At 37.5% G+C, this 14,148-nt stretch overlaps 1 protein-coding gene across 1 annotated transcript in view; it reads left to right on the forward strand.

Annotated features, from left to right (window-relative positions):
• Positions 1-2,541: 2,541 nt before the first annotated feature.
• The window catches only part of LOC127632681 (rho GTPase-activating protein 39-like), a 41,564-nt gene continuing 29,957 nt past the window's right edge, over positions 2,542-14,148 (forward strand). Inside the window, exon 1 of the mRNA XM_052111420.1 lies at positions 2,542-2,761. Within this exon, the coding sequence (XP_051967380.1) occupies positions 2,748-2,761 (14 nt within the window). The 5' untranslated portion in view covers positions 2,542-2,747. The remainder of the gene's footprint in view (positions 2,762-14,148) is intronic.

Raw genomic sequence — 14,148 nt, forward strand, 5'->3', positions numbered from 1 at the left:
GTAACACAGAAGAAGAATCAATAAAACATTTATTCTTTGAATGTGTATTTACCCAATTGTTTTGGATTGATGTTGAATATCTGATATTTAAATTCACAAAATTAAAGATTCGTCTTTCTGGTAAAGATATTTTTTTGTTATACAAAAATAAGAGTTTGGAGCAAAATTTGGTGATTAACTTAATAATTATGTATGGAAAATACCATATTCACAAACAGAAATGGACCAATAATAAACCTAACATTATATTATTAAAAATTGAGCTTAAACATTATATTGAAGCCCTAAAAGATGCAAGAAATAAAAAAGCGAAACGGATGTATAGAATTTTTGAATCCCTTTCTTTTTGGAACTTTTTGTAATGTTTCCCCTGTATAGTTATTATTATTTTTTTTTATATTTTTTTTTACTGTCTATTGTTTCTTTGATGCTATTATGAATGTAATAGATAATAATATGATGTGATCCTCTGTGTGTGTATATTGTATATTATTCTTGTAATGCAATAAAAAAAATAAAAAAACATTTGCTCTTATAGAAAGAAATTGGTACTTTTATTCACCAAAGTGGCATTCAACTGATCACAATGTATAGTCAGGACATTAATAGCGTGAACATTTTCTATTACAAATTGAATTCTTTTTCAAAACTTCTTAAACTACTTAAAACATTTCTCATCAAAAAATCTTTCAGCTTTGCAGATTCTTGACATTCTAGCTGTCAGTTTGTCCAGATCCTCAGGTGACATTTCACACCACGCTTCCTGTAGCACTTACCATAGATGTGGCTGTACTGTCAGGCACTTCTCACGCACCTTACAGTCTAGCTGATCCCACAAAAGCTCAATGGGGTTAAGATCCATAACACGCTTTTCCAGTTATCTGCTGTCCAATGTCTGTGTTTCTTTGCCCACTCTAACCTTTTCTTTTTGTTCTTCTGTTTCAAAAGTGGCTTTTTCTTTGCAATTCTTCCCACAAGGCCTGCACCCTTGAGTCTTCTCTTTACTGTTGTACATGATTGTTCAACTGGGGTTAAGCGGGTAGAATTCAATGAAGCTGTCAGCTGAGGACATGTGATGCGTCTATTTCTCAAACTAGAGGCTCTGATGTACTTATCCTCTTGTTTATCTGGCATTCCACATCTCTTTCTATAATTGTTAGAGCCAGTTGTCCTTTGACTTTGAAGACTGTAGTGTACACCTTTGTATGAAATCTTTTCAAGCATTGTATAACCTTCAATCCTCAAAACAACTTTCAAGAGAGAGCTGTTTCTTTTGTTGTTGTTGTTGTTGCTGCCATTTTTGACCTAATATTGACCTTAACACATGCCAATTTATTGCATACTGTGGCAACTCAAAAACAAACAAGAAGACAATGTTAAACTTAATTTAACTAACCAAATAGCATTCAACTGTGGGATTTGCCAAAATTAGCAATTAAGCATGATTACTCAAGGATGCTGGGAATGAGGCCTGTCTAGATTGGATAAAAATTACTTTTTTCAAATAACGATGGTGCTGGTTTTCACATCAGTAATGTTCTAAATGTACAATTGAATGCCACTTCGGTGAATTAAAGTACCAATTTCCATGCAAAACAGCAAAATCTGTACATTATTCCAAACTTTTGGCCGCCATGCGGTTAGTTCAACTTTAATGCTGACACAATATTAATATTCAGTTAATATTCAGTGGCTTCACCTCTGACTTAGAATTGCCAAACCACTTTGTGTAGTTAAAATAAACTGTTATGCAATAAATTAGATGAACAGTTAAACTTTCAATTCTTGAGCCCTGGACTATTGCATTGAAATGATAATCAGTTGGCTTGCCTACAATTACCAGTAAATGTTGTGTCACAGAGTAAGAATCGATTACTAGGCTTTGTCATAAATCTTGGCTAATCAGTATGAGCCTGTAAACAATGGACGAATGATATATTTGCTAATTTTCTTGTGACGGTTGACAGGCCAGCTAATGTTTCTGATATCCAAATATGATTGACTATTAACCACATAATGCATATTTATTTGTTTCAGTTGCCTGACAAAGGAACTAGCATACCGGAGTTCACTTGTTTTTCAACGCCAGACTAACTTGCTGGTTGTTAAGCTTAATGGAGGGCTATTGCCTAAGTTAGGATGGCCGTATTGAGATGTTTTACTAGTGGCGCTCGATTTGCGTGCTGTGATGGCTGTGACAAGGGAAGTCGAAGAGGAACGGGCGGGACGGGCAGGTGCTTGAGCGGTCTCGTAGAATTAGACTCAAATGCAGTTGTCGGGCATTAAAACACGCTTTTATATGAGAAATTATGTCATGAGCCAAATTTAAACGATTTGCCAGCAGGTGGCGCTTTCTGAATAATCAATCCAGCAAATATCCATTCAAGCATTATACAATCTTACATTACAAACAAACTTCTGGTGCACCTGTCGTGTAGTATAAAGCAACATCACAACTTCGTAGTTTATTTCACAAAAATATTGTTGAGAATCATATCTAATACGCGTTTGACAAACAGGAGTGTGTCTCTGTGAATGTATGTAGGGGGTGGAGAGAGGGGTGCCCACGAGACACCCCGCCATCCGTACTCACGCATACGCAGCAGCTCAGGCGCGCGAGCATTCACATCACGAAATCCACGCGCGAGCGCAGGACGTCCTACGTACACTGAGGAGAAAAAGTTTTACCGTCTTAACCCTAACGTTTTATACTTGTTTTGTGGTTTGACCGTACAATGTGAGGAGAAATGGCAGGGACAAGGTAAGAGAGAATCTCTTTAGGAAAATGACACACGTTTTGACAGAGTTAAAATAAAGTACTTTTTGTCGCTACGGGGTTGGCGCGATGTCTCTCGTGAGAACAAATAGCCGTTCAACTAGTCACAACTGTATGACTTAATATAAAACTGCAAATACAAAATTATTTGTTAGGAAAGTCACTGATAAGTTCGAGGGAGGGAGAAATTTGAGATTAAATGAAGTATTGATTTTTCCTAAGGGGAAAACATATGTGGACGTTGTCTTTCTGTTTGTTGTTTACATTTGTCGATTATATGCATTACATTAAGTGATTAGTCGAACTGTTTCGATCAAATATATTTTATTTTGACAGCTTTGCTGTAAAATAGCTCTGTTAGGCTACAGAAACTCAACTAGTAAGGCCTCTTTCAATAAGTATTCATCAATAATTTATTGTACATAATCGGAAAAATTTGGTAAATGAAAATAATAAATTACAGCTGTGCAAAAGCACATAAGATGTTTCAAAGAAACATTTATCTTAAGATAGTTTTGTATATCTTCAGCTTTAGTGTCAATAGGAAATATACATTTTAGACTCCCAAACATTTCTTTTGTAAATAGAAAAGTTTAGAATAGAAGAACAGTGAGCCCTGCAACAGATGTCATGGCCCCCACAAAGCCCCCCACTGAACATCGTTTCTGTCTGAGATTACGTTAAGAGACAGAAGCAGCCTAAATAGATAGAAGAACTGTGGCGAATACTCCAAGAAGCTTGGAACATCCTTTCTGCCAACAACCAAGAAAAACTGTGTCAAGGTGTACCTAGGAGAATTGGTTAGGACTTTGCATGACATTAATTGATAAGTAAAAAGTATTTATGTCATTACTATTGAAGACATCCTCATTATGCAACATTTTTCACAAGTGCCTAAAACGTTTGCATAGTACTGTATGTTCAGGAGATGTGTTATATTCAAAGCAGCTTAATTTCGTCTTGTGGTTACAGGCAACCACTACAATCCTCTTTGATATTCCATGAAACCTTCTGTCGCTTTTTTTGTGGTTAAAGCACTGAAGTCAAGTAATGAACTGGGGACACATGTTCATTTTGGTGTTCTTCTGTGGTACTATACATACTGTCAGAAAAAACACAGAACATCTGTTTAGTGCAGGGTTACAGATGTACAAATTAATTACATGAAAATGTACCCTAACCTTCTTTTTCCACCCAGTGCTTGATTATGACAGATGCTGAAGTGTAAATAGATGAAAAGAGGTGGTTAAAAGATCTCTGTTAGATTTCACTGTTTGATGAAACACACGAAGGAGCTTTGATCAGCTGTAGTATTTTATTATCTCTGTGTTCCTCTCTTTCTCTCTCTGAGTTTACGGTTCTAAAACTGAAGAACACTTTCCACTTGTTTCTTTTAAAGGTATAGTTCACCCCAAAGAATAAAAATCCTTCATCATTTAGGCCTCCTCACCCTTGTGCCATCCCACTTGTGTATGACTTTCTTCTGCTGATGAACCCACACAAATGAAGATTTTTAGAAAAATACCTCAGCTGCTTGTCCTTTCAATGCAAGTGAATGGTGACCAGAACTTTGAAGCTCATAATTCAGCATAAAAGTAATCCATAAGACTCCAGTGGTTACATCCATGTCTTAAGAATAAATAGGATAGATGTGGGTGAGAAACAGATCAATATTTAAGTCCCTTTTTTCTTTTTCTTTTTTAAAACAAATCACAGCTTTCAACTAGCCCATCTATGCGTGTTCACGAGAGGATAGAGTTCTTCTATTGCTATTTTGGCAATTCGCTTTCTATGTGCATATCGTTGACAAATCTTTGTTTTTGTTTAGCAGAAGGAAGAAAGTCATACACATCTGAGATGTCATGAGGATAAATGATGAGAGAATTTTAACTATTCATTTAATGGTGTCACTTCCCTGTACTGCTGATGTCAGGAGCTGGTTTAAAATGCTTTAAACAGTGTTGCACTGTTGTTGGTTTTGTACATTGACACTGTAGACAAGTGAATGTAAATTGAAAGCACTTTTGAAGTTGAATATGATATGAGAGAAATGAAAGAAACTTAACGAGGGCAAACTTTTCTTATGGTACTTTGCTATAGTATGTCCTGTAATGGGCAAAACATTCTAAATTTAGCTTTTGAGTGTAAATATGAATTATGTTTTGACAAGCTGGGGTTTATATTTGATCCAGAATGACTCACAATAGGATGTTTTTCCCCTGTTTGCATATGTGGTACACAATAGTTTGCAGACAAAAGGAGGACGTAGCATTGTGGCAGCAGTTTAGCACCAACGATTTAACAAGACCTTTGAGCTCAAACACTCAATAGTCAATCTCTTGTGCTCTGCCTGAGGGCGTATTACATACTGCAAAGGCCCATGACGCTTTCCTCTCCTGTTTTGTTTGTTTGCTTACATCTTGTTATTGGTGATGATGCTGCTCTTTTGAATAAACAGCTCTATAGTGTAGGCTATATACGTTAGGTATTGTGTGAATCTGTGCGTCACCACTAGTTCTCTGACCTTTCAAAAAAACTGTTTTAGTAATAGTTTAAATCATTTGTCAAAAATGTCTTTTAAATGAAGTCAACATTTGCCTTGTCAAATTCATTAATGTTAGTTAGTTTTACTCTGATTTTTTTTTTTAAATAACATATTTTAGTTGATGATAATGTGCAAAATAAAGTGTTTGCCAAACTGTAACAGACCAAACTTCAACCAAATATTTAACCTAACATTTAGGAAAATATTTAAACATGTAGGATATCAAGCATATAAAATATACAACAAAATACAACTGTCCTTGTGAAAACCTGAGCTCCTAAAATAGTAGCATATAATGAATATTCATACTTTTTAGAAGTTGCTGTACTCAGATTTCTTCATGCTTTAAAAGTTGTTGATATTTTTCGGTGTTTTAGCCAGTTTAGGATACTGTATTGCATGTAGCTTGTTTTTGCAGAAACAGCATATTCAAAATGCAAGTTATGCATTCTGACTGGCACATAATTTAGGTCAAGTTTACACATTGTAATATAAAGCTGTGATATTACAAATATGTTGTGGATGTTGGGATTAATCTCATATATAAATAGGATGCTTTTGAGTAAGGAAATTAACACATTTGTAAAGTGGTCCATTTTGCCTATGTCCAGCTCTTCTGTTCACGCAGCTCAAGTGGGGAAATACAACATACTGGATTATTGAATTCTATGAATCAATTCTTTCTAGAGGTTTCTCCTTCTAAAAACAGATTCTGTTCTAGATGCTTCTGTTTAAGCACTGTTAATATCTTGAGGTATTATTTTTTCTCATCATATTTTTGTCAACAGTATGTTTTAATTAAAATCGTTTAATTGTCATCATGATGCATCTTTTTCGTCTCATCTGACTAAATAAATAAAACTGTCAACTAACATTATCATCAGTAGTTTAATTGACAATTATGGCAATTAAACTGCTTGTGGGTTATTTAAAAATAATACGTAGTTGACACATAAGTCAATGGAAAAGGGGTGTAAATTGGAAGTTTTATCACGATTTGATCTTATATCGATTCTCTTAGCCAGCGATGCGATGTTTAACGATAACTCAATGTCTGCTGCAATGCGATTTCAATTTGATTCAGGGGCATTTGAACGATTTTGCGATATTATGTGCCTATTTTAAACAATCAATAACATTTATTATCAAACAAATACGTCCCATCTGCAGCTGTTGCTTAAAGTCCCTATTATTTTGTTTCCATTCCACATCTGTTAACTCCTTTCAGGATAACTCTCACCAACCTGTCTAATCTTCGTACTTGGATTCAGAGATGCCAGCGGTTAGATTGAAGGAGGAATGGGTATGAGGCAAATACATAGTTAAGTCAGACAGGGTATTAGTTGCTGCTTCTAATTCTTCGTTGTAACAAATTATAAAATGTGTAAAAGTACAAATATTCTATGCAGATAGTCTCTCAGTTAATATGAGCTCATAAAAGCTGCATGCATAATAATGATAAAAGAATAGCAAAATGCTGTTTGAAGTAGTTTGAGATGCATGTCACACTGCATGACATGTCAACTCCCCAAAAAATATTTTATGTCAGCTACCTATTGACACCTCTGGGGTTTTCTGTTTTTCACCAACTTCTGTAATGCATTAATGTTGACAGCAAAATGGAATGAAAATTGTTTGCATGTTCCCTGCTGTGGATGACATGTATATTGCATTTGGCCATTACTTTAATTTGATCACTGCCTTTAACCTCATACTTAACCATAATACTATTAATTTGATTACTTCTGTCTTGTTTATTCTGGATGGGACACATCAAAATAAAATGCCGCTATTGCCCCTACCCTGACTATTAGCACTGTTACATTATTATGCAAATCTTCTCCAAAACTTCGGGCCCCCAGGCAGAAAGCATTATTTGATCCTGTCATTACTCAGACCTCCCTTTTAAGCCTTGATGCAAACGTTATCAACTCAGTCCGTTGGGCACTCAGGGCTGTGCCCCATCGCCTATGAGCTTGCTTTGACAACATCCTCCTTTGAGGCGATGAGGTGAACTCTGACCCTGCTCCCACCCAGTAAAACAACCCCTTTCCCAAACATTGAGCCTGATCGTCAACCCTGGAACAAATTCACTTGAAATGAAAGATGAATGAGAAGATATTTTGAATTTTATACTTTTAAACATAAAAAGATGGTAAGCATTTAGAGGTCAAGGAATACAGGGAACAGTAACCTTTTTATCTAACTAAACTTTTCACATTTGTCTCTGTTTTTTAAAAATTTGTTGTTCATTAGAAAGAAGTATTGATATTGACACTTGACAGCTGGTGTCAGACAAGGAGATCTGTATTTAAGCACAGATCCATGTTGTCTATGCTGCTACCTTCAGTCTATTCTCTCCCCCGCACACTTGTTCGTCCAAGTCTTGTGAGCTATGTGACTTCCCTCCCGGATGTTTCCGGCATCAAAGTCCACTGCAGTCTCACTAAGACAGGAAATAGCTCAGCAGCAGTGCAGACAAAAAGAGCCATATATTACTGTACATATGGGCAGTGCATCATCCCAATGAGGTCAACTCTTCTTGCTTTATATAGAAAGAACTCCGGAAAGGGGGATTGTTGTTCAGCAGTTCAGCATCTCAGACCCCTTATACTTACCCCAAAGCCACACACCCCCGCTGAGCCATGGCTCACATTCTGATTGGTCACCAATGCTGTGAAAGCTTTAATTGTAAAGGGGGTTCTTCCAAATGAATAGAGCCTGATCGTTGAGCTAACAATGCTCTCCATTGTCATGTCCCCATTATCCGTTTGTAGGCCTAATGGTTGGAATTCTTGCGTATTGTCATGCATATGATGGTGTCTTGACACAGTTTTGCTAGACATGGTTAGCAAAATGCTCAGCACTTCAGTACTTACTGCTATAGCTGTGTTCTTTTTAGGAAAGACAAGAAACATTCGGCATGTACACACTGCATTTTTTTCAGGAGTGACAGACACATTTTAATGTGGGATTTACGATTAACGATTTCATGTGTGTACAGAATGCTGGAGTCGCTCCAAAAATTGCAATGGTTGATACCCATAGCAACTGTTTTGGCACTGTGGATGTAAACAATAAATTTGCCTGTTGCAAAAACCCCTGAAGTTAAGAAAACCTTAAGACACCATTTCCACTTGTTATTTAGATGCGTTTCGGGTGATCCGATCACATGTGGTCAGCGCTAAATACAGGACTAAACGGTGTCTAAAACATTTTGTGATCAGGTCACAAAAACCGCACACGAACGTGGTCAAAAACACATGTGACCACATCGCATTTGAGGTCCTGAATGCGTACTGGTAGCAGCAAAGCGCCTCCCCTCACCTGTCAATCAACCCTGTGCTAAAATCAGAGTTTAAACTTCACCATTTACGAGTGGTTTAAAAGGATTTAACCGTCTGATAGGAAAATGTAAAAAATCAGATACAAACACAAGTACGAAAACTTCACTAATCTTCTTCAGTGTGTCTGATATCAACATACAGCGAGACAGATGAGAAGCAAGAACATCTGCAGCTTAGGTTAATACAGGTAATCCACTAAAATAGCAGACAATTCTGCTAGAAATGTTGCGTGTGTGCTTAGAAAAAATTTGAGCTGCATCGGGGGCTTGGGTAGCTCAGCGAGTAAACACGCTGACTACAACACCTGGAGTCGCAAGTTCTAATCCAGGGTATGTTGAGTATCTCCAGTCAGGCTTCCTAAGCAACTAATTGGCCCGGTTGCTAGGGTGGGTAAAGTCATGTTGGGATAAACTCCTCGTGGTCGCTATAATGTGGTTCTCGCTCTCAGTGGGACGCGTGGTGAGATGTGTGTAGATGCCGCAGAGAATAGCGTGAGCCTCCACACGTGCTAGGTCTGCACAGTAACGCTCTTAACAAGCCATGTGATAAGATGCGTGGATTGACGGTCTCAGATGCGGAGGCAACTGAGATTCATCCTCCACCCAGATTGAGGTAAATCACTACACTGCCATGAGGACTTTGGGAATTGGTTATTCCATATTGGGGAGAAAAGGCAAAAAAAAAATAATAATAATATATATATATACAAATAGCACACAGTTTTTTCACGCCTTTTTTTCTTTTCTTTTCTGACTTTGTTTTGTTTAATATCAAGCAGTAACACACAGACAGTGATTGATGTATGTCGTCATGAAACAGTGACATTCCCCTCTAGGGTTGCAGTGGTATACCGGTTTCACTGTATACCACGGTTGGAAAATTTACGGTTATCATACCATGTACATTTGCTTATCTACGGTATTGAGAAAAAATGCAACCGGACGGAGATTCTCACATGCGCATCTCCTTTCCTTCTCGACTGTCTGTCAGACTCGTCAACTTGCGCCACACACACACATGCAGCAGATGTCAGAGAGAAGCGAGGGGAGGGGGTCTGACATGAGTGTGTGAGTTAAAGCAGTGTTTCTCAACTGGTCTATTCGGACTGGTTATGCCACGGTAACTTCTCCCATTGAAGATATTTTGGCGGCCGCACAAGTGATCAACTATGTAGGACTGCCGAGGCAGATTTAATGATAATCTCGCAAACAGCTAAAGACTTCTCATCTGCACTTTCGCGAGTGTAACGAGCTCGCGCTAATGATCTGCTCTTCTCTCTGGCGCGTGCGTTCAACAACTGGGCTTCCCTCGATATTGCGGAGCACAGACTTCAAAACTGATGTGACCAATTTCAATTCTAGAGAGAGTTTTCTAGTTTAAAGTGTTACGGAGATTGTCAATTTGAACCTCTCAAACAGTAGCAGCCCTGACATGCCAAACAGCAATGAGGAGGAAAAGAGCAACACTGTGCTATGCGCCAAAAAAATTAATAAATACAAAATCACACACCATCACCTTTACAAATTTGTTTCAGAATTTTACATGAGTAAAAGTAACTGTTATATTTTGACAAAATGTTATAGTTTCATATGAAATAATCTAAAGGTAGAATCTATTAGACCTCATTTTATATCAACAGTGGCAGTTGTAGTTAAAGTTTTAAGATGTGTTTCAGCCAGTATTTATTTTTCATAAATACATTAATTTATTATTATTACTATTATTTATGACTAGCACACTGACCTAACCATGGTAACGAGGAGCCTTTCCTTCTGTGTAATATGTGTATAAATATGTAATATTAGGTAACAAACGGGATAATAATGGGCTCATATAAGTAAATATACTCTTCAATTTTTAAAAGGGGGAGAGAACTTCATGTAGATTTTGTTGTTGACATCAACAACAAAAATAATGACACTTGATGCATGTCCTTGTACTGGAAAACCATGAACAAAACTATGCAACATAAAAGGAAATGCAACTCAGGATACATTAAATACAGGTTATGCTTGATCTATGGCAGGTCGACACTTGATTTCCAATGTAAAATCTGTCCTGAAGCAAAACCAATTGAGAACCACTGAGTTAAAGGTACAGACAGGAGCAGTCTGGCCTTACTGTCACACATCTACAGTATATGTTAACGGTTAAAGTCCCTGTAAAGTCAAAATTAAGTATGTGTTCTGAGTTTGTCATATCACAGAAAAATGTGTTATTAGCCACCCAGCCAAATTTGAATGATAAAAAAAGTCGGCAAGTACATAAAATAAGCTATCAAAATCTTGAAAAAATGAGCAATGGCCTCTGCTCTCAAACGCTGGGGGCGTGTCCGCTGGCTGCGCTGAAACCACGCCCACTCGCGGGAAAGCTGCCGTCGCCACACACACTCAACTGTCACCGCTACAGCCGGAATGGATGCTCCTAGCAGTTTATTAGGTTTTACCAAGCCATATATGTTTGAGCCTCCAGAGCCTGAATCTGATTCAGAGGACATTGACCAAGAAAGTCAACATCGTCCCCCTCGTTCTGCAACAGAATGGTAAGATTTTTACTGACAGTAACTCGCGATTGAGCGCCAAACTGATGCAAATGTGTTCTATTTATATTGTTAGGGAGCGGCCAGCCTCAGGGGCTCCAGTGCGTCATCAAGTAGGGGCGTGTCCAGGAGCTCAGGGGCTCCAGTGCGTCATCGAGCCCCGTTTTAGCCCGCCCAAAAAATCCGGAAAATAGCAATGGTGAAAAACTGTTTAACGGTCTAACTCCACAATTCAGTCCTTCACAGTTCACAGTCTTTGTAATATGTTTTAGCTATACATTTCTAACATTTATAATGTGTTTAGAATTTTTTTTTAGAATTGCCTTTACAGGGACTTTAATAATCATAGGACATTACTTCAAAAGCTCACACAGCTGATGTTATTTTTCATTTAGTAGTTAATTTAACATGCTGTGATAACATGTAAACTAACATGCTTTAGTTAAATAACATGTTATAGTTACATGATATTTTTTATCATGTTTATAATTCTGTTCATTATAATTCTGTTAGCTTTCATATTTTTTCTATTTATTTTATTTTCAAAAGGGAGACTTTTTTTTTTACACATACTTCAATAAAATAAATGGTTTCAAATTTCAATTATAATAAAGTGTTTGCTCAAAAATAAATAGATAAATAAAATTACGCTTTTGTTTTCATTGATAATACTAATTGTGTAATACCGTATATCGTGATACCGTGAAACCATGTGTAACACAGTTGAAGGATGGGCAAGGAGGAGGCGAGAACCGGCTTGTCCACATAAATTATATTTTAATGAGAAACTCAAAAACACATAAACAAACACACATGACGGACATGTCCGTAATTCTCTCTCTCTCGAACAATCGTCACCGGCCGCCATTATCCCTCGCGCGCCTCATCAGGCTGATTGGGGACCGGGCGCGCGATATTCCGACCGGCCCCGCCCCCCCTCCGCTCCACACCATGATATTTTCTGAGACGGTTATCATACCGTGAAAATCTCATACCGTTGCCACCCTACTCCCCTACAAATTCGATCACAAGTGGTCACAGGAGACTCAGTTAAGCGACCAGGTGTAAACGGTCATGTGTCTTACCTGACCACATGGGATTGGATCACCTGAAATGCATCCTTTGCGGAAACGAAGCCTAAGTGACAATACTTGCAGCTATGTGTGCTTTCTTACTTAAAGCAATAGTTCAATAGTCCTTTCCTGTTCTGTGTACACTACCACTGTCTATTTAACATTATTCTCTTGCTCTTATTTTGTTGGTGTTCAGCCATTTAACAGTTCCCTTCCTGTAACCAATATGTTAACACAAGGCCAGCTATATCAGTCCTGACATGATATCCCCAAAGATAAATGAAGCCAGTGTTATTCCATACAGCCTGAGGAGAATAAAAGTGAAATGGACAGGAGCAGCTGTACCCTGTCCTCTGCCGAGGCTATGAGGTGAGCTGGGATAGAGGCCTGTTATTAATCCGCTGCAAGTCTTTTGCCCTCTTCGATTCGAGAGATAAACCTGCACCACCATTCACTAGTAATAGTAGGAAGTTGTTTACCATACCTGCAATCCCAGATGCCAGGAACTTAACTCTCTATAAATCCCTTGTCCTATTAGTGCCCATAGGTATTAATGTTTGCATGTAACACTGGAAGGATTCTGAAGAATAGTATGTATTTTCATTACCTTTGGTATTGAAAATATATGGAGGGATACATTTTGAAAAACAGAGCTCAAACAGAGAACTGTTTGCTAAGTAAAAACAGGTAATACATTCAGAATATTCAGTATAGATTCTTTCATACTTAAAAGTCTGCACACAAATGAAAGCCTATATGAACACAACGTGTACCACTGGGATGAGAGACCTCATTTCACAGCATGAAAGGTTTCCTCTGACAGGTGCAGTTTTTTATTTTTTATTTAATGAATGAATGAATGAGTGTAAAATATCAATATAAATGTTTGTAGAGTTGGATTGATGTGCTCTCTTTAATAATAAATAAATTATAATTAATGTGCGTGCACTCCTCTTTATTTCAGGGGCAGGGCAGTGCGTGCTACCTTCCATGTGTGTTCTGTTTGTGGAATTGCACCTATTGTTTGCATTTGTGTGTACACAGCTGACTCCCTGCATTTCTGTACTTAAGTGCAACAAATATGCTAATTTAACTAATAGGGTAAATTAGTAGTAAGCCATATGTTTTAAATAGTTTGAAAAGCGAAAGCTAATTTAGTTCTGTTTAAATTTAAGGTTAGAAAAAGACAAAAGCTTTAATAGATCCAAGCGAGTACATAATTGTTTGCCACACCTTGACTCAGGTAATTACGTAACCTCGCCTCTCCCACAATTTCCATACCATTCAACCATATTAAATTACATAGTCACAACATATCCCCAACCCCTTTTTACCTGTTCAGACAAGAATACAGTAAGGATGATTTTTTCATAAATGATCCCTCACAAGGAACATAGTTTATTTTGAAAGGAAGTTACTATTTTTGGGAGTTGCAGCCTGCCAAAGGTGTCAAAGTTTGCTAAGTCAAAGGCAGTTTCTGTTTTTAAACACATGGCTTGTGTAGCCATGTTTAAACATGTGGCTTTGCATGGCCAACACTTTAAGTGTCACACTCGGAGTAGTATGTTGTTTTTGACCTGGCTTACAGCTTTATGAGGAGTAAATTGCAGCTGAGAGGCTTTGCCACATGGACTTATGTTCTCTTGTTAGTTTTGTTGCTGTTTAGCATTTTTACTTACTCTTAAAGTGGAAGGGGTAATCTAAATCAGAAAAAGCAAAGGTGGTATTTCAGAATTGCTCTCCTCAAAAAAAATTGGCCTTATTTTGGAACAGTGGATTCAGTCCAGTTATAAAGTCCTTGGAGACCAGCCATTTTACTGCTATTTTTAAACAATTGGGCAGATTCCTTGAATAAACTTGAAGAATAA

Source organism: Xyrauchen texanus, chromosome 39 (genome assembly GCF_025860055.1).
Source record: "Xyrauchen texanus isolate HMW12.3.18 chromosome 39, RBS_HiC_50CHRs, whole genome shotgun sequence".
In the NCBI taxonomy this organism is placed as follows: Eukaryota; Metazoa; Chordata; class Actinopteri; order Cypriniformes; family Catostomidae; genus Xyrauchen; species Xyrauchen texanus.